Below are 19388 nucleotides of genomic sequence, written 5' to 3'. Positions count from 1 at the left end.
GTATCAGAAGTGGCAACATAAAGAGTATAATGCTGTCATATAAGAGGATATAATTGAGAGATTCGCTTCCACCAGTAGTTACTGGGAGTTGTGCCTCTGCAGAGATGATGGTACAGCACACACAGGCTAAATTCCCTCTGGACACAGGTGCATTATGTAAATGGTCAGGGGCAGGCCATTCCGAGGGGTCTTTGGAAAACAAAGAGCGGGATTTAATCTCCATTCTGCAGAGATTTTGGAGGAAGGGGAGTTGTGAGTAAGTAGGTCACCATCGGAGTAAGCTCCTCAGCCAACACGACAATCACAAGGAGGTTCCATCTCCTTCTCATGTTCGTATGTGCAAGTTTATCACTTGGATGTGTGTATGAGATGCATTTGTAAAGCATGATCAAAATAGACAGCAGAGAAGAAGCTGTAGACTATTCATGGCAGGTGTTGTCATTGACAACCAGTGATTTATAACTTCTCGGGAATATTCCCGAATCTTTCACACGCTTCCAAACATCCCTTGGAATGCACTGCACATCTGATGCTGGGGTGTCCCAGGATACTGAATGCCCTTCCCTGTGGTCCTTACCGTGAGTCATTTTGGAAACAAACCTCCCTTGGAGGAGGAGTAAGATCCTTGAGAGGATTTCCTAGCTCTGAGGTGCTCCACCCAACAAACCCGTTGGAAAACCTCTGCTCTCATGGAATTGCCTGGATGTGCTGCGCTGTGGAAGGCTGTGCACTCCTTCCTGTCTGCACTGGTGCTGCTGCCAGTGCCTGGCCCAGCTGGGCAGTGGCCAGGAGAGAGGATCTGAGCTGGCTGACCGGCAGACCAGATGTGCAGCGAGTGCTGGCGTAGGGATGCCAATGCTTCAGTGACTCCTCAGTACTTCCAACAGATGGTGGCAAGATCCAAGTTTCTTTGGTGATAAGCTAGCAAAGTGATTCATGGAGCCTCACTTGATGATGGCAGTTTTTTGGGCATGACTCTATGAATGCACCATATGTCTTCTCTGGACCAGCGTGGTTAGGATTCAGTGTCTGGCAGATGGTAAATTGATCACCTATAGGGTGGCTTTAGCATCACTATCAGTTTTAGAATTTATTTCAAAGCCTTGAAAATTCGAGCAGCCAGATCTCTCTCCTACTCAGGCATACTTTTGTTACCTGCAAATGAGATTATCTGCTGGTCAGCATAGCTCACCAGAGCACTCCAGCATTGCAAAGCCACCGTGGATTGCTGGCATCTCACAAAGCTTCCCAGACCACTTGAACTCTTCACCAGGCAGGGAAGGATTTAAATACTATGGGTGACAGCAGTATTTACATAAATGGTTTTAGGCTTCCATGTATTGCTACTTACACTCTGGTGACTTTATAACTGGAGCTGGCTGAAACATTAAATTGACCACGATCTTGTAAAGCCAGGATGTACAGCAGCCTGTGCTGCAGAGCATTCAAGCATTCCCACAGAATATGACAGTGTGGATCCTGCAAGCCAAAAAAGCAAGGAAGAAAAGGCAAGGAAAGAAAAAAAAAACCCAAAAACAATGAGATGGTGTGTTAGGAAGATAAATGAAGGAGAAACACAATTACAAGAAGCAAGAAATACAGCACGAAGGCAAGAACCCAAGGAAGGGGGTGTGTGAGAAGAAGGGATGAAAGTCAGCGAGTGGACTGGTTTCCATTATATTAATTTCCTCCATAATTACCACTGCCACTTAGACTTTTTATCAGGACAAGGCCTGCCAGGGAAACGCTGCAGCACAGTACTCTCTGTTCATGCCAAAGTGGCAAAACCTTTATGTCACATATCTGGAAAGATACTGTGTCCTTCTCTATCAGAATCCTCCACTGGGTCACCAAAGTCCTGGTGCCTGCTCGCTGTCCTGTCAGCCAGCTCCAAGTGAATCAAAGTGATGGTTCCTGGTGTACATTGTACAAAGACATTTTGTAATGTCCCGTTCTGTATGGTCTCTCTGGCTGCTTCTTGGTGCTGTCAGCTGGCCCAGTGCTGTAACCTTCCACATCCCTCTGAATTTTGACAAAAACAACGGGTGCAGCTTGACACACAGAGTGATGCCAGAGAGCCAGGAGAGTCACACCACAAGGGTGAGGAATCCATAAAGAGCACCACGCTGACCATCAGACGAGTTTGCATGATCCAGTTTGCAATGTCAGGGCAGCTGACTGTGCAGGGGAATATTTTGGTTTTCTGCACTCACTTTGGAGCAAGCTGGTGCTGTAGGAAAAGCAGTTTCCCAACAGATGGCCTCAAGGTCGGGCTTTAGCCATGACACAATCCCCAAACTGCCACCTCCTGCTGTAGCCCGGGCAGGGAGGGCAGAGAGGGAGACCTGCAAAGGGTTAAAGCTCCAGCTAAACAAAAGTCAGCGACCGTGTAATTAAAACTCTACCTTTGTTGTATTGTCAAGAGTTAGCCTGTGACATAGGAAATATTTAAAGGAGCAGGCTGTTCAGCTAATTTGTGTGTGAGTGAACTGCTTAGACAGTCCTGCCCTAAATTAACTGTAAGACCACCCACCGAGCTCGCCTCATAAAGGGCCACGATTGCTCAGCTTCCTTCTGTATCACCGTTCAATAATTACTAGATAAATGCATAACTAAAACCTCTATTACACTAATAATTTGTACTGAGATAGATGTGTGGGACACCATGCTGGGTTAATTTGTCATCCCTGCAGCAAACTTCTAAAGAGGGCTCTTTTGCAGAGGAGTTGTGTTAATACGTTGCTCCAGTGAGGACATGTTAGAGCAACAAGATGACTTGGTCGCTTAATCTCCTAAAGAGGCAAAATGCCTGGAGGGGAAGTGCCAGAAAGAAGAAAGGGGGGTGATTAACACAGTGGACCCAGATTTAAACTCATCCTGACAAAAGGAGCTGATCTAACTGAGCAAAAGAATGAAAAAAAAAAAAAAAAGAAAAAAAAAAGGAGGGAGTGTTAAAAATACTGATAGGATTTCATGCATCCCTAAAAAAAAAATATAAAAATAAAGTGCTGCAGGAACTAAGTATTTTGCCCATGCTTTTCCTGACGCTGCGTTTGGTTCTTTTGCTCTCTTTGATGTATCCGTGGAGTTAAACTATATGCTTTAAACAGTGCAGTGAACTATAATATTTTTATCTCTGCTTTATGCTAAATTCTTCTAGCTTCAGACACACACAAAAAGCACATTATTGCTTTAAATTTGGAGCCCATGTTTAAGCATCAGAGCTCTGGATTTTCAACCTCCTCTATTGACAGAACCATAAATCATGTTAAAGTTAAGTGAATTACTGTAGCGTGGAACTATAGCTTTAACAATGTTTATGTAGTATCAGCTTACCATCTACAGAATGAAAGGGAGGAAAAACACTGATATTAGAAATGGGAATGTGGAGTCCTATTAACTTAACAGCAATATATCACTCCAAAGTCACAGATTCCATTACCATGCCCTTTTTAGTATCAAAGCAGAATTATATCATCACACACGTAAAGGTTGTAGTTTTTAAGAGAATTTACATTTCTATTGTAAACTTATCAACTGCATTTCATTATAAGAAAGACATGATATATTCTCCTAGCAGTAGTTTTTATCTTACGATGAGAATATATGAGAATGCATCATGTGTATTAAAAGTAATAATAATATGCAGAAGTTGACAGCACTTGATGCGAGGCAGGAATTCTACAAATATGTTAAATTAGGGTCTTTTTGACCTCTAGCTGTAGTCTTGGAAGGAGGGAGTACTTTCTATAAGTCTGATTTTTATTTCTGTCCCAATGTAATCAATTCTGTAGTACTCTGGTCTCCCAAAGGCAGTAGAATTCTGTCATGTTTTAAAACATTCTTCTCAAAAATAGCTAACTTAACTGGCCCCCTGCCCATGCCAGAATCTGGAACCAGTGCTCAGTTCAGCTCTACAGGTTTTCAAAAGCAGCCTGTAATACTCAGCAGCCCAGAGTACACCAATAAACCCTGAGCTCAGACACAGCCCTCAGCATATTTTCCTTTTGCTAGGAGCTCCGTGGGCCTTGGCAAAATGTCCTCCTGCCTCCCACTTGCTACTGCAAAATTTCTTGCAGGAAGAGTGTTTCTGAACAAAGGGTCCAGGTGCCTTGCACCCCTCTGAGCAGCAGAAAAGGGCTGAGAGCCAGCCCTGATCTGGAGATACCATGGCTCTGCTCTTTTCAGCAGTGCTTGGCTGGCCAGCTGCACTTGACTTCTGGAGCTGAGAGACAGCCAGCCTGCAATTCAGCCCATCTTTTTGAGCTTCATGGACAGGAACAGATCCTCCATCCATCCTATCTAGGGTGCCTCACTATCTCTTGTATTGGTCAGCTGTTTCTGTTATATTTTAAATCTTTCATCTGTGTTTGTCTACAGAATGTGGGAATGAGTGATACCTAAATTTTACCAATGCCCAGAGGGTAAAGCCTATTTTTGTTCTCCTGCTCCATGATTTCCCAGACTTGACACTGCAAATGGGAATGGGAGATGGGATCAGTTTGCATTTAGCTCATCCTTGGACCTGACAAACATGTTACTGAACAGCCCCTTTGCACCATTATGGGACTTAACAAATACCTGTTTTCCAGGGATGTGAATTGCCTTCCAAGGGCTCATCCTAGGACTGGTCAGTCCTACCCACAGCAGCTCACTATTTAAGCAGACGCAGGTTTTGCCAACCTGACTGAACAATTCCTCTACTTTTATCACCCTAAAGTCTGTTCCTAATGGGCAGTAAGAAAAATGGGGAGTTTCAGAAACCTTTGCAAGTGTTACAGGGAAGCAGCTCCCATTGAAATTCAAAAGCACTTAATGAATTCTCTCAGGACCTCTGCAAATCCCAGCCCGAGTTTCTTAATTATTTTTTTTTCTTGTTTGGGTAACTGCTTTCATCACCAAAATCTGTGAGCTTAAAGCTATTGTTTTAGGCTTCCATTCTTTACCTCTTGTATTGTATTATACACAGAAGTGTAAGTTCCTTTCAACAAATTTGGATTATTGCCAGATCTCCTTATTAAAAAGTCACTCTTCATATTTCCGATAAACACAGCTGTTTCATGGTGTTTGAAAGCATTTCACATCAGCCAGCATGGTGGCTTAGCCAATTAGTCCTCTAATATGGTCAATTTTGAGAATAAGTACCTTTGGGGTACAAAGGGTGGGATCCATCTCGCATAATTTGAACTGGCATCACTGGAATGGCAGGAGAAAGTTTGCAGCACTCAGGGAGTTAAAGCAACTTAGAAGCCTGACGTGGAAGTTGCTAGCAGAACAAACTGTTCTCTAACATTTCCAGGGAAATGACTTTTCAGAAAATACTTTCTTAATTGTAATGAAGCCAATTATAATGGCCTCAAAAACAAGCAGATAAAAAACGATCCCGTTTCATTATGGTTCTAACGTTACTATTTCTAGGAAGGCTGATCAATGTTTAATGAAGTATTAGTAAACTTAATTATCACTTTATAGAGGAGGTATCTGAGCACTGTGCCCTGATCCAGCTGATGGACCAGCCCTTGTGCCTGTGAAGGAGCAGTGGTTGTGATTCCCAGTACTTCTCCCTGAAACAGTCTGGGGTGATAACACCTTTTCCTGAGCAACACCAAACGACCTTTTCAAAGACTTCAAACGACTTCAGGAAGAAAGAAATTCCATCCAGTGGTGTGGACTTGAAGGGAATGGCAGGGCTTTTTTTGGAAGAGGAGATGGAAGGTGGATGGATCAATATGTGCCCCCATATGTTGGGCTGTGCTGGTGTGAAACCTGTCTGAGCACTGTCGGTGTCCCTTCACCACGTCAGCAAGCGCTCCCCAGGACCAAGGATCCCAGGGCTCTTTATTAGGAACTGCTCCTTTGTTCCAGGATCCCAAATATCTGAAGAAAACCGTGACCTGTTTCAAATTAACTGATCCTTTATTGTCTCATCACTCACTCAGACAGAATTCACAATTTTGGCTCTTCTTCAGAGCCTGGCCCACGTGCAGCACTCACCTAATCAATGGGTGCAGCTTATTTTATAGGTTACTAACTTGGTTATTGGCTACTACAAATCAAGAAGGGGGAAAGGCAAGACAGAGCCGCATAATCAGAGGTTTGAATTCAGCATTCTGAAAAATCCTGTGACTTCTGTGCTGCACAGCACCACGAACTCATAAAACACTGAGGAATCCAGTGTAGCACGCAACAGCTGTACTGCATAATTACTTGGCCCAATAGCAGCAGTTTTAAAATACTGGTATATCTGTTGCAGGCCACCATACATTACCATCTCATTTTCAATAAAAAGGCTGGGATGTTTCAGACCAGCTTCAATGGAATTAGAATCATGTGTGCTTTGAAATATTTATGCTTGCCTTGAGATGGAAGGATAACTCCTGCCTCCAACCCCTACACAAAAAAACAGATTTCATAACGCCAGAGAGTCCAACTCCTCCACACCTACAGCAGGTAGAAATGAAGTTCTGATCTTGAGCACACATATTTTCATAGATTGTAGAAGTCATATTTTATGTCATTTACTGAGGTCAATAATAAAATATAAATGTCACAGGCTGAAAGACGCCAGGAGAAATATGGTTTGGCAGGATGGAGCTGCTTAGGGATACATAAATAATAAGTCAATAAGTAAATAAATAATAGACAAAGACCTATTTTATCTTCCATTTGAAGATCTCAAAGAATTTACAATCTCTGAGACTTGTAATATCCCATCAGAAGTAATAAGAGCCTCTTCTCTTACACAGGGTAATTTCCATCACTGTAGGTGTGGGTTTAGGAATTAAAGACTTCATAATTTTTATTAAGTCTGAAAATCATGACTGAAAGGGCCCTTGGCCTTTTTAGAGGCAAACAGGGATAATAATGACCTGCTTCATTACCCCTTGTGCTTTCACTGATTAAAAATGCTTGTGAGGGCCCCTATATTTGGAAACACGGTTGTGTTCTGCGCTCAGAACTTGTTGGAGTGGCCAGTTTTGCACTCTCCAGAGTTGCTGACCACAACACAGCTATCAGAGTAATGGTCTGTGTCTGGGCCAGCAGATTTTAGACTTTAACATTTAATTCCCTCTCTCTAGCATCAGGCAGGCACATTTGTAATGTTGATCAGTTTAATAGTAGTGGTTTTTCTCCTCTTATCAAAGAGCCCTTTCTTTTGGCACTTGAGAAATTCGCTATTTCCTCATCAGTGACTGCAAAAACAAACCTTTGGAGATCCTTAATGCACTCGTTACTCCTTATGCTAAGAAGAAAATGACCCCTCCACATCAGTGTATGGCACAGGCTGAGGAATTACACCAATTTTCTTGTTTGCCTTCCCCAGTCCTTCCCTGATCAGCAGGGAGCCCTTGGAGATGGGCTGAGGAGTTGGCCAAGGCTCCGAAGAGGAGCCACTTTCTCCTTGCAGCACGTTGCTGTGCTTAATTATTGTTGGTCGTTTCTGCATTTGTTTTGCTTCTCTCTCTCTTTGGGCAGGTCATTGGCACACATTCTCCACTTTCTTTTCTACCCTGACACGCTGAGGAGGTCAGGACAGCAGAAAAAGACTTGCTCCTCACATGCCACTGAGTATTTCTTTCATCTTTCTCACAGCAAATCAAATTATTAAATGAAGAGCCATACTTTGGAAAAGCTAAATACAGTGTTGTCTCAGGCCTAGCTTTGAACTCCCACGTGTTCCCTGGATACAATCCTTTATTCCTTCTTGTCTGAGATGTATGTCAATCTCCTTTTCACTCAGCAGACAAACAGAAATGAGTTTGTTCATAAAGGACAGTGCAATTGCATAACAATTTCAAATGGTATTAAAAGAGCTGATACTAAAAGGAAATTCTCTTTTTATATTTCAGAAATTCCAATTTATTCCTTACTTAATTAGATGTTTGTCACATAAATGTCCATTTCTCACTTTTATCTTCATCCTTCATATTCCATCTGGCACACAAGGAAAAGGGGAATTACAAAAGCAGATACAAAGAAAGGGAGGCAGACAGAAATACTGTAGACTAATAAAAATTTTGTTGCAGTCATCAAAATGCTGGCTGGGATCTACCTGACTGAAGGTGTGTGGGTAGAATGGAGGTGTCAACCTCAGAGCAGCACCAGTCAAAGCCAGGGGATTATTTTGGGGTGAGGTGGCTCCTTGGGCACTGTTGAGTTCTCTGTCCATTGTAATAATTGTCTCCATGGTGCTCACTCACAGTTACAGAAAGGAATCCCCCTTTATCTCTACCTTTGATGTTTCTCTTTTCCTTGGGAATATTTTCAACAGCATTAAAGGGAGCAGAATTGTGGGGTTAACGTGGACACAGGGGAGCTTTTCATGGCAAGGGCAAGGGTTTCACATCCATCCCATACCAGCACCCCTGGCATGAGTGCAGCTCTTTTTGGTGGTGGTGTCAGAGCAATAATTCCTATCCTGTGGTGGAAAAGGACATGTATAGAAGGGCTGCCCAGACAACCCTTAATGAGAGTTTACAGGAAAACACAGTAGTTTCTTTGCTGCTGTGTCTGAGTTCATGTTTTGTCCACATCCTCAGGCTCTTGAGTTTGCTAATGGTTTAATAATGCTAAAGAAAAAAAAATATTAATAAAGTGTCATATTATTAAACTGGCAATGAACAAGAGTAAGAAGCAGATTTTAGCTTTTATTTAACTGAAGGTTTTTCATAACATTCATCATGAAATGAATGTTTGCTCATTTGTGTTTGATTTTAGTTAACTTTCCTGCATCTCTCCAATTTTTCCAAAAGTGCCAAAGGCTTTTTTTTTTCCCTCTTGTGTATTTAAATTACTTCCAAGCCAACACCTGAGTTTCTGTAGGATTTCCCCTCCCTTGCATAGCCTTTATCTAATTGGTCATATGCAGTGTATGAGCTCAATCTCTGCACATGGACAGCCCTGAAAGACTCCTAGGGAGCAACGATGACTGTTTGGTGAGAAATAAACAATGATTTACAGATGAGCTTGTGTGCAACCAGATTAATTGGTCATTCTGAAGGAAGAGCAAATCCTCATTTTAAAGGGAGAATTCATGGCACTGTAAGTGGCAGCAGTTGCTGCCTCGTGGTGACAGCTAACAATGGGAAGCACTGTTGGGTAACAAGAGTCCAACACAATATATTTTGAAGGCCAAGGAACTGGGTGAAGGTGTCACATCATGTAGGAGAGCAAAAGGCTCTGGAGCTGCACTTGTAGTTCTGCTGAAATCAGAGGGTAAAATCAGTCATTGCCAATGGGCTCGTGTACATCACACCTCTGCACCTTCTCTGGAGTACATTTTCCAGCTGGCTTGTTGGCCCCATAAATTCACCAAATTAAACTTCATCCCTGAGAGCGAGCTGGGGGCTTGCTGAAGATTTGAGCCCAGCGTTATTCAGGAGAAATGTAAATGTAATTTTCCAAACGATCTCGCCACTTAGTGCATGTTCATTAAACGAAAACACGTTACTTAAAATAAATGTTCCTGAAGTGAGATGGAAAAAAAACCCAACAACAAGAAGTGTTAGACCGTTTTTAAATTATTGACCATTTATACTACAATGTAAAATGGATTGGTATGTGCAAATCCAAGTTACATGAAATGTCAATTAAATCAACCCTAATCTCCTAAATACATTTTTTTATTGCCTGATTGATGAGGGCTGCTCTTAAGGTGATGAATAGTTTTCACTCTCACAAAGGATTGCTGATTCCTTGCTACGTGTCCACTAAAAACACAGAAAATCCTTCAAAATGTCTGGCTCCTTTTGCTTCCAGGATCTAGATGAAGTGAGTGTAGGACACAATGTGGTCTAATATATTAATTGATGTATAAACAAACCAACAACAACAACAACAAAAAAGCTACTTAAAACTACAACAGATTTAAACTGTTTTATTTTCCAGAGGCAAAACTCTATATAACGTCTTTGTTTTCTTTCCTATAGCAAGTCCACATGCAACACCATCGACTCTTCATTTTCCAACATCACCCATTATTCAACAGCCTGGGCCATACTTCTCACACCCAGCAATCCGCTATCATCCTCAGGAGACTCTGAAAGAGTTTGTCCAACTTGTCTGCCCCGACGCTGGTCAGCAGGCTGGACAGGTGGGGTTCCTAAATGTAAGGAAGCCGTTTTTCTTTCTTCAGAAGTGTTTGTCCTTTGTAAAAATTAACCACGGGGTTATTGATGGGGTTATTTTAACAGCATGTCGCCTGAAGGAGCGCACCTTGAGTAGTTGCTGGAAGGGAAAAAAAAACAAAACAAAACAAAATAATAATAATAATAATAATGCTGTGCTGCAAAAGTATTTTTAAAAACAACAAGAGACCTCCCCAAAAAAACATTCGACCACATTGTGGTGGAAGTAGCATAAAGTGTCTGAGAAACTGGTGCTTCAGTGACCTGCTGGGTCCCCCCACAAACGACTTTGCTGCATGTGTTGTAACCCTTGTGGAACCAGGGTTAACAAAATACGAAGGCAGAATAATTTTTATTAATTATTTTTGAAGTTCAGGGGAGAATGGGGGGGAAAGAGCAGGAAAAGGGAGGGTGAGAAACAGATGTTTCAGATCAGCTAAGTTCATTAAAAAAAAAAAAAAAAGATACTGCCTTATAGCACTTTAGATCAAGTTGACCAGTACTTGAACTCAAGATGTTAAAAGTACAGTTTATTATGGTTTGTTATTTCTGTAAGCAGTTATCTTTTCCCCTTATCTCTATGAAAAATTAAGCAGAGTTTCAAAGCTTCAAATAACCATTTTCATTTTTTTTTAATCAAATAAAGTGAATCATCTTGCTATTATTGAAATAGCATTCTGGACGAATACAGAATTTATAAATTTTATGTAAATCAAATCTAAAATGATGCTCTGAATATTTCATGAAATGTAATGCATGTAACTTCTTCCAGCCAATGAAGTAATAACTGGCAAAATTACTGCTTCTCTCCTGACGTACTGAAAGTGTTAATGAGAATTAGTTTAATTATTAGCATCTAATTTATTACACTTATTTAATAAACTGTATTGTTCTCAGTGTTTTCCTTTCCCCAGCAGAAAAACTGACTCTACTTATTCCAGCCATTCCTGGCTTTGAATAATGTCTGCAATATTTTAGCAGATACATTTATGTCTAGACAACAAATCAATACAGTGCTTTTCTTTTTCCTTGAGTATTCATTTGCTTAATTTATCCCAAACCATTCAGCATTATGAACTGTTAGCACACTCACAATGAACAGGCAGCAGGGGTCTTCTTGGCAGGAAAGGGACCTAATTGGGAGACAAGATAGTGCTTGAGAGATGTCACTAATATATTAGTTTATTAAAGGTGCTGGATGTTGGAAAAATAAACACCTCTGAAGGATTGCTTCTTGCTGCAAACTCTAGTAACTGCAGTCTTTGAAGGCTGTGGGAGTGCTGCTAAGTTAAATGCAGATGAACTTGAGTCTTACTTGTCCCCTGAACCATTTCTGCTCTAGCACAAGTGTGATTTGCACCTCCACGACTTTAAGGCCTTTTGTCAGTGCCAAGCAGGTGAAATGAAAATAAAGTCTCAAGTGTTTTGCCAGGATGAGAATTTTGTCCCGGGCAATTCAGGCTAATGGAAACCCTATCAGGAATTAAAACATTATTTTCTTTAGCAGTACTTAGAATATGGATCTGTGTTTAAAGCTGAGCTTTTATCATCAATGGAAAAGCCAATGTTCAGTGCCAGAAGAGCTGCAGTGAGATCAATTTGTAGAGTGCTGTCGAAAATGATCTCATCATTTTTGTCACTAAAATGGAACACCTGATTCACAGCCTGTCCTACTTTCTCTTTATAATGGTATTTGGCATCTATCTGTATGGTTTTCAAGTGTCCAGGCTGGGTTACATTTAAAATGTAAACTTAATAAGCAGGGGGGAGGGTTGGCATGCTTTTCTAAGCCTGATCCCTGTTTTTGTGATACTTGAAAACACTTTTACTTATGGACACATTTTTTCTGATGATTAATTGAAAGACCACACTCATATAGCTGATCCCCTTCAGCCTGCGACTGACCACATCCCAAGACTGAAGGGAGGGTGTTTTTTTCTCCCAGTGTATAAAATGAAGCTGTTCTAAGTTCAGTCATTCCTCCATATGATCCTAATGGCAGCTAAACCAAGAACTACACTATTACAAACTCAAAAGGGATGTGGGAGAGCAGATATTTTAATATACACTCATTCATTTTCCTGTAATGAGATATCAGCATGATTTTTAAGACCACCAAAAACGCTTGTTTTTTCTCTTAATGAGCAGTATCTTTAAGAAATTTACACTCAAGTCCTAAACAATTATATCCTGAGGGTATAACAGAGGCACGAAACTGGGGGATTTTAGGGGTCAAAAATACTGCTTCACCTCTCACTGAGCATGGGTTAGTGCTGCAGGGAATGTAAAGAGGAGTAGAATTTAATCCAGGACAATTTAATCTTAGTTCAGACAAGCTGCTAATAGAACAAGCATTTAAAAGCCAGAATTGCCACAGTTTCACAAGGTTCACAGAGTTTGACACAAAGTTCTTTGAAGTCCATGGAGAATTTCAGCCAGCACTTTTTTTGCCACCTCTCAAGTAATTGTAAATGTATTGCACACGGTTTTTAACTAGATTGTTTTTACTGGAGCTTCCTAATAGCTGATTTTTAGTATAATTTTTGTCTGTTTGCTTGTTTCTCGGCAGCCCAATGGTAGCAGCCAAGGCAAGGTGCACAATCCATTCCTTCCTACCCCAATGTTGCCACCACCACCTCCGCCACCAATGGCTAGGCCTGTGCCTCTGCCAGTGCCAGACACAAAACCTCCAACCACATCAACAGAAGGAGGGGCCACCTCTCCCACTTCTCCAAGTAAGTATAGACGCAGCGGGATCCGCGGGCTACCGGCACCGCCGGCGCTCGGCTGTGCAGGGACAAGGACTGCACACACCTTGGGAAGCAGGAGAGCTCTCTGCTCTCCACCACGGACAAAACTCTGAGCTGCTGCTGCGTTAGCAGCAGGGAAAGCCTTAGCTCAAGGTTGCAGTTTTATTTTTGACTTGGTTGGCATTTCACATAACCACGTGTGAGGCAAATCGAGGCCGGTGGCTCAGCTGTGACACAGAGCTCGGATCTTCGGGGTCTTGTGTGCTGCCGTGGGGGTTCAAGTTGATATCTCATCCCTGGGAGTGCTCAAGGCCAGGCTGGATGGGCCTCTGAGCAGCCTGATCTAGTGGAAGGTGGCCCTGCCTGTGGCAGAGGGGTTGGAATTGGGTGATCTTTCAGGTCCCTTCCAACCCAAACTATTCCATGGTTCTGTGGTAAGCTGGTATCTCAAGCCAGGTTTTAGAGGATAGATCCCACATGGAAGTCAAGCAATCTCCTTGAAAAATCCCTTCTTATACACACTGGGCTAAACTAACAACCATTTCCAGTTTACTTCAGTTGTCATTCTTTTGGGAGTAAATCTTCCCAGATTAAGCCAGACATCTTTCCTTTATGCCATGAATTTAAGCAAGAAGTTTTGGTATGTCTTAAGGCCAGGGAGAAAGCTCTAATCCTCTCCCACCACCCACACGGCTCCCATATGCATTTTGTGTAGCCACAAGTCAAATTTACGAATTCCTGGATGCACACTTGGGGATACCACTTTGGAGTCACTCTTCTGGGAAACAAATGCAATTCAGCTGTGTCTGATGCTTTAAAAAAAAAAATTCTGGATGTTCAGGGAGTTAATTGTGAAATGATTTAATGAAGCTATGCTCAAACTGACATTTAAAAACAAAAGGGAAGCTTTCAGTGCTTTAATGGTAACTGTAGGGGACTTGTTCCACAGTGAAGGGAGTCCAAATAACATCCACAAACAAAAATCAATCTAATCGAAAGAGCAAATCCCTTTGTGTGCTGTTCAAGCTTATTATTTAAATGCTATATGCAACCACTGCTTGATGTGCAAAGAGGTACTCACTCTTCAGACCAAGTGAAGCCTACATGTTTAAAGCTTTATATACTGTTCAGGAGACTTGCACAGGTTCCAGGGGGCATTTTTAAAATCTGGTAGTTCCTCAGAGGTTTTCATTGCCTTCTGCTACACGATAGTGCATCAACTGCAAACTCAGCAAGATGCTCTGGCTCGCTTGGAAATGGAAATGGGTTTTAGCATGAGACAGTCTGGTGAGATTGTGAACACGATCTTCTAGAATCAGGACTTCTCGAATTGATCAGCAGATTTTTGTTGAGTGAAGAAGTTGATTCATTCCCTCCCCTCCGCTCCTCTTTCTGACCTTAGACCAACACTGGTGCTATCAGGAAGTTTTGACACTTTCCGAGGGGACTTTTGAGTCCTATCAATAAGATTCAGTGGTGGGATCTAAAAGGTTAATGTTTAGTCATAGTTATCACTGAACACAGTCAGCAGTGCCTTACTATCTCCTTGCCTTCAGAACCGGGAAAAACAAAACTAGGTCAGTGTGTACTTGTCATTACGGTTGTGACTCAGTTTACTGGCAGTGTCTGGTGTCAAAAAGAAAAGAAAAAAATTCCCAACAACATTTGAGCACTAATCTTAATTTTTATGATACTGTGATTGTGTAAACAAGCCCAGAGTGTGTCTAGCCAGATTCTCAGCTGGCAGAAAAATGGGTATTTCTCCTCTGAAGTGAGCAGGACACCCATCGGTGTCTGCTTGGGGCTGGTCACTGGGCTCTGTGTTCAGCAGACAGCTGCCACGTTAATTGGGAATGGAGGTTTTCTCAAGAGCAGCCGTTTAATGGTATTTAAACTAAAGATTAGGAAAATAATTACTGTTTGTTAATTAGCCACGCTGATGACTAAACATATAGTTCTGTACATATTCAGGCACGCATCTTCCTTTTGGTAAGGGGTTTGAATAACAGTGACTCAAGTTGTAAAGAAGCATATAATTTAATTTAGGGACACAATTTACAGAAAAATAGATTATATGACGTATTTTCTAAGAAAAACTATGACATGTAAACCAAAGCCAGTGGAAGCATTGGCCACTTAAAGAGGAAAGCAAACTGAAGTTTGAGGTGTCGCAGCCAGGGTTTGCCAGCAGGACCCACTGGGCTCCATTCAGTGTGTCAATCAGAACCAACCCTCCATTTCCCTCCCTGTTTATTTTTTCCTTAACTAAATATTAGCCTTCCAACAGCGAGTGCAGATTCACCAGAGTTCCATAAAAGCCTCACAAAAAGGTGTTTTCCATGGTTACGAGCTGCTGGAGCGCACCGGTTCTGGGAGTGTCGCCGGGCTATGGCTGACTGCCCCGCAGGGCTTGAGGATATTGGAAAGTCACTAATGCAACAAAGGCAGGAGTGATGTTAAATTTTGGCCAGACTCTCTCCTCAGCCGTATGGAAGAGAATGATCCCCCCTCCTCCTGAGGAAATGGAGTGAAAGGGGTTGGCATTTGCTCCATTCTCCTTCCCTTTTTTGGTCTAGCAGAAAGCCCTCAGCAGAAACAAAATGCAGTCATGGCCCAACCAAAAATTGGAATATGGCCCTCCTGAGGGGTGCAGGAGCCAGGAGCAGCTGTTCAATACAGCATGGCCTCCTGGGAACGAGAGCTAAAAATCACAACAAGGTGGTTAATGATTCTCAGAGCAATAGTGAAACTCTCCAGCTGTGACATTAACCAAAACATGAACATTAGTGCTGTCCAAGGAAGGAAGAGCCCCTGGAGATGCACGCTGGGGATTTGCCACTACTGGGTGGCCAGGCATGCTCTGGGAGCTGACAATTTCAGCTGTGAATCTTGTCCCTTTGGAAAGCCAGTATTTTCCTTAGTCAGATGGCACAATGGAGATGGGATTCACAAGGTTTGGGAGGTTCATTTTTCCTCCACAAAATCTTTTTCAATAGGACATATCTTTGATATCAGAAGCAGACTAAACATTATCTTATCTCAGATCTCTTCTTGATTTTCTTTGTTTGGTAACCCATTACAAACACAACACATTATTTTCTTGAACTTGGCAGTTTTGGGGTTTAGTATGTCACTACCCAAAGCAAACACCACCTCCACTACATTCCAGTTGGGCTTTATCACTATATAATTAAATCATTCCAGAGCAGCCTAAGATACTGCCATCCTGTACACCCAGGCTTTTAACCAGCTTTTTAAAACTGAGTGTTATTTTCTGAGATTCACAACTCTTAACTTAAAGGAACTCATTACTGGTTAACGTCCCTTTGAACAAAAGAGTTTTCTTGTTAAATGGCATTCGTGTCAGGATGAGGAGAACAATCTTGTGGCTGTAGTACAGGATTCATAAAGCCAAGTACCAGGTCCTGCTCTTGGGTCACAGCATCCCGTGGAGCTCTCCAGGCCTGGGACAGAGTGGCTGGAAAGCTGGAAAAGGGCTTGAGGATGCTGGTCAGCAGCAGCTGAACATGAGTCCAAGTGTGCCCAGGTGGCCAAGAAGGCCAAAGGCACCTGGCCTGGATCAGCTCAGGTGTGGCCACAGGACCAGGGCTGTGACTGTCCCCTGTGCTGGGCGCTGGTGAGGCCACACCTCAAATCCAAGAGAAAAACACTGGAGAAAGAAAAAGTGCTGGAGAGTGTCCAGGGAAAGGAATGGATCTGGGGAAGGGTCTGGAGCTCCAGGAGAGGCTGAGGGAATTGAGGGAGCTCAGCCTGGAGAAAAGGAGGCTCAGAGGGGACCTTGTGGCTCTGCACAACTCCTGACAGGAGGGGACAGCTAGGGAGTAGCAGGGCTCTGCTCCCAGGGAACAGGGACAGGACAAGGGAAAATGGCCTCAGGTCCCACCAGGGGAGGTTTAGGTTGGATATTGGGAAAAATGTCTTCAAAATAGTGGTCAAGCACTGGAGCAGGGGCAGTGGTGGAGTCCCCATCCCTGGGAGAGATTTAAAAGCCCTGTGGATGTGGCACTTAGGGTCATGGGTTAGTGGTGGCCTTGGCAGTCCTGGGGTAGGGGTTGGACTCAATGATCTTAAAGGTCTTTTCCAACCTAAACATTTCTATGATCCTGCAATCAGATTGGCTTTCTCTCCCTTCCTCTGCTATGCATTGACTGAGCACCTTCTGGGCAAGTTTGAGCTTTCTGTTCGCTCCTTTCCCCATCCATAAAAAAGAGGGTTGATTCTCATTCAATTTGCTAAAATTTGCAGTTCCCTCTGACACTCAGCTGCAGAATGCACTGCAGTAGGAATTGTTCTACTGCACCACATTCCTCCAGTTAATCCTCTTGCTGCAGCTTGAGAAACAGGACAACTCTTCACATCAAACACATGTACCTGTCATCTTGGTCTGTAAAAGGGAGACCTAGTGGTACATTAGGTCATCACTCACCTAAATCATCTTTACCAATCCTTTTAATCCAGAAGGATGATAAATTACACACTCCTGCTCTCAATAGCAATTATTTCAGGAAAGTATATTTAAAAGTAACATTTCCCTACTGCACGCAACTTTAAAACACACAACATCCCCGAAACTGTTTGTTTGTCTTGTCTTTCATACAATTTCTTGCCATTTTGGCTAAATATCAAAGCTGTCTGTGTGAGCAAATGTTCTTTCTCTGCCAGCTCCTGTTTTGCTTGTTCCTGAAGTGAAGCATCATAGCAAATTTGTGGCATCACATTCATTTCCTTGGCTGTGGGCTGTGATGTTACAGACAATCCTTAGTGAATTCCAGTAGCAGAAAGAGCAGGCTGGGCAGGAAGCTGTTGCTATTCGTGCCCAACAGGACACCTATCAGCTGGTGTGAACCAGGGTAGGTCTCTGCAATTCCCATGGAGCAAAGCTGATAAAATCTGGAGATCTGCCTAAGAGACCTGGCTGCTGTTCCTTGTTCCTTTCCATGCTTTGACTTTTCCCAAACTGGAGTTTGAAGACCCCAGCATAGGCTCAGCTTATATTTATGCTATAATACAATGTGACCCAGCTTTATCCAGTGAGACAGTTTGCCCATCCTAATTCTGGGGCAAAGTCTAGGGATCAGACTTCCAGGAATCCCACCTCCATGTCAACCAAGAGTATTTATCTGAAGACAGTAAGATGCAGCTGGAAGTTGATCATGGTCTAAGCAACACTCAGTACTACTCCCTTTCCTGAAACAAATCTCCCCCTAACAGGGGAATGTGTATTCCATGTCAGCTTAATAAAATTCCAAGCCAAAATGGCCCCTTCCAATCCACAAACATCCCGGGATATTTTACAGCAAAGAGGGAACAGCACCTTGGGAGAGTCCAGTGTAAATCCTCTGCATATTTGTCATTTTGGTGCTCTTCCCTCCTTGGCTTCAGCAATGCAGTTATATGACCTGAAGGAAATACCAAGCTGACATCTGAGTATTTTCAGAAAGCAAGTTAAACATCATTTGGAGCGGAAGGAAGGTATACATAGCAACTCACCCAGCGAGCTTTGCAGGGACTTTTGTGCATATTACACACTTTTCAAATGCTTTAGAATTTTTTGTTTGAACAGAGAAGCCATTTAAGTCAGCATTCTGCTGGTTCCCCTTTGATTTTCTACCAAATATCACAGCAAAAGTATCTGCCAGCGGGGAACTGTAAACAAGATCTTGAGTTCCTTCCCTTCTGGGTGGAACTTACCTGCTCCAAGGGATTAAATGGCCTCTCCACTCAATCTGCTTCTTTGCTTCTTTAAAAGTAGACCATGAGAACCAAACAACAGATGTTTGATTTTTGAACTCTAAGTTAATTTTCTCCACTGCAGAAGGAATTCTTAGTCTTGCACAACATTAGTTCGTTAGTTAGTTAAAAAAAAAAAAAAAACTCCACAAAGGACAGCACAGAAGAATCTTAATGTAAGGCACTAGCAACAGGGAAATGCCCTTTGCAAATGTGTGGCTTCTTTGAATTATTAACCAAATTAACATGGTGAAACACTGACGAGAACATCTCACCAGATCTACTCAATAAATTTCTTCCTTGATTTGCAGGTAAGAGTAACATCCAGCTTACCTGTTCACAACATTCAAGCTGCACCACAATTTGCAAAACTGTCTCAGGAAGATGAATTATTGCACTTAAAAATTCCTTTAAGACTTTGTGAAAGAGAAGTGTTCCTTGCATGATTTTTGCAAGTGTTAGCTTCTTGGAGGGAAAAGCTCACCTTACCAGAAACAAGTGGGAAAAATTCCTTCTTAGAATCCAGGAGTGCCTTATCTCCCTTCATATCAGTAGGAAATGAAGATATGCAGTTCCTGGGGTGATTTCAGGGAATCTTGAGAAAGGGAAGATTACTGATGAACTGTAAGAGCTAAAAGGCATCACAAGACACTTGTGAGACTTAAAGGATGTGGTTCTGCATGCTCCTAGACCTGGGAACTCATCACCCAAGGGCTTTGTGGGAGGCAGAACACCCACACTGGTCAAGTACAGACTGGGC

At 42.4% G+C, this 19388-nt stretch overlaps 1 protein-coding gene across 19 annotated transcripts in view; it reads left to right on the top strand.

The window, feature by feature from the left end:
- The window catches only part of NFIA (nuclear factor I A), a 350804-nt gene that overhangs the window by 300158 nt on the left and 31258 nt on the right, over positions 1-19388 (top strand). For 16 of the 19 annotated variants that reach the window (XR_012057082.1, XR_012057083.1, XM_030278568.4 and 13 more), the window contains 2 exons: positions 9930-10108; positions 12697-12862. Coding sequence is in view for 17 of the 19 variants with exons in the window: in XM_030278568.4 (XP_030134428.1) it covers positions 9930-10108; positions 12697-12862 (345 nt within the window). In the remaining 2 variants the exon portion in view is untranslated. The remainder of the gene's footprint in view (positions 1-9929; positions 10109-12696; positions 12863-19388) is intronic. The other 3 variants (XM_030278567.4, XM_012575329.5, XM_030278573.4) reach the window with 1 other exon arrangement.

Source organism: Taeniopygia guttata, chromosome 8, assembly GCF_048771995.1.
Source record: "Taeniopygia guttata chromosome 8, bTaeGut7.mat, whole genome shotgun sequence".
Classification (NCBI taxonomy): Eukaryota; Metazoa; Chordata; class Aves; order Passeriformes; family Estrildidae; genus Taeniopygia; species Taeniopygia guttata.
Note: the sequence above shows the minus strand (reverse complement) of the source record. Positions and strands in the feature narration are given on the sequence as shown.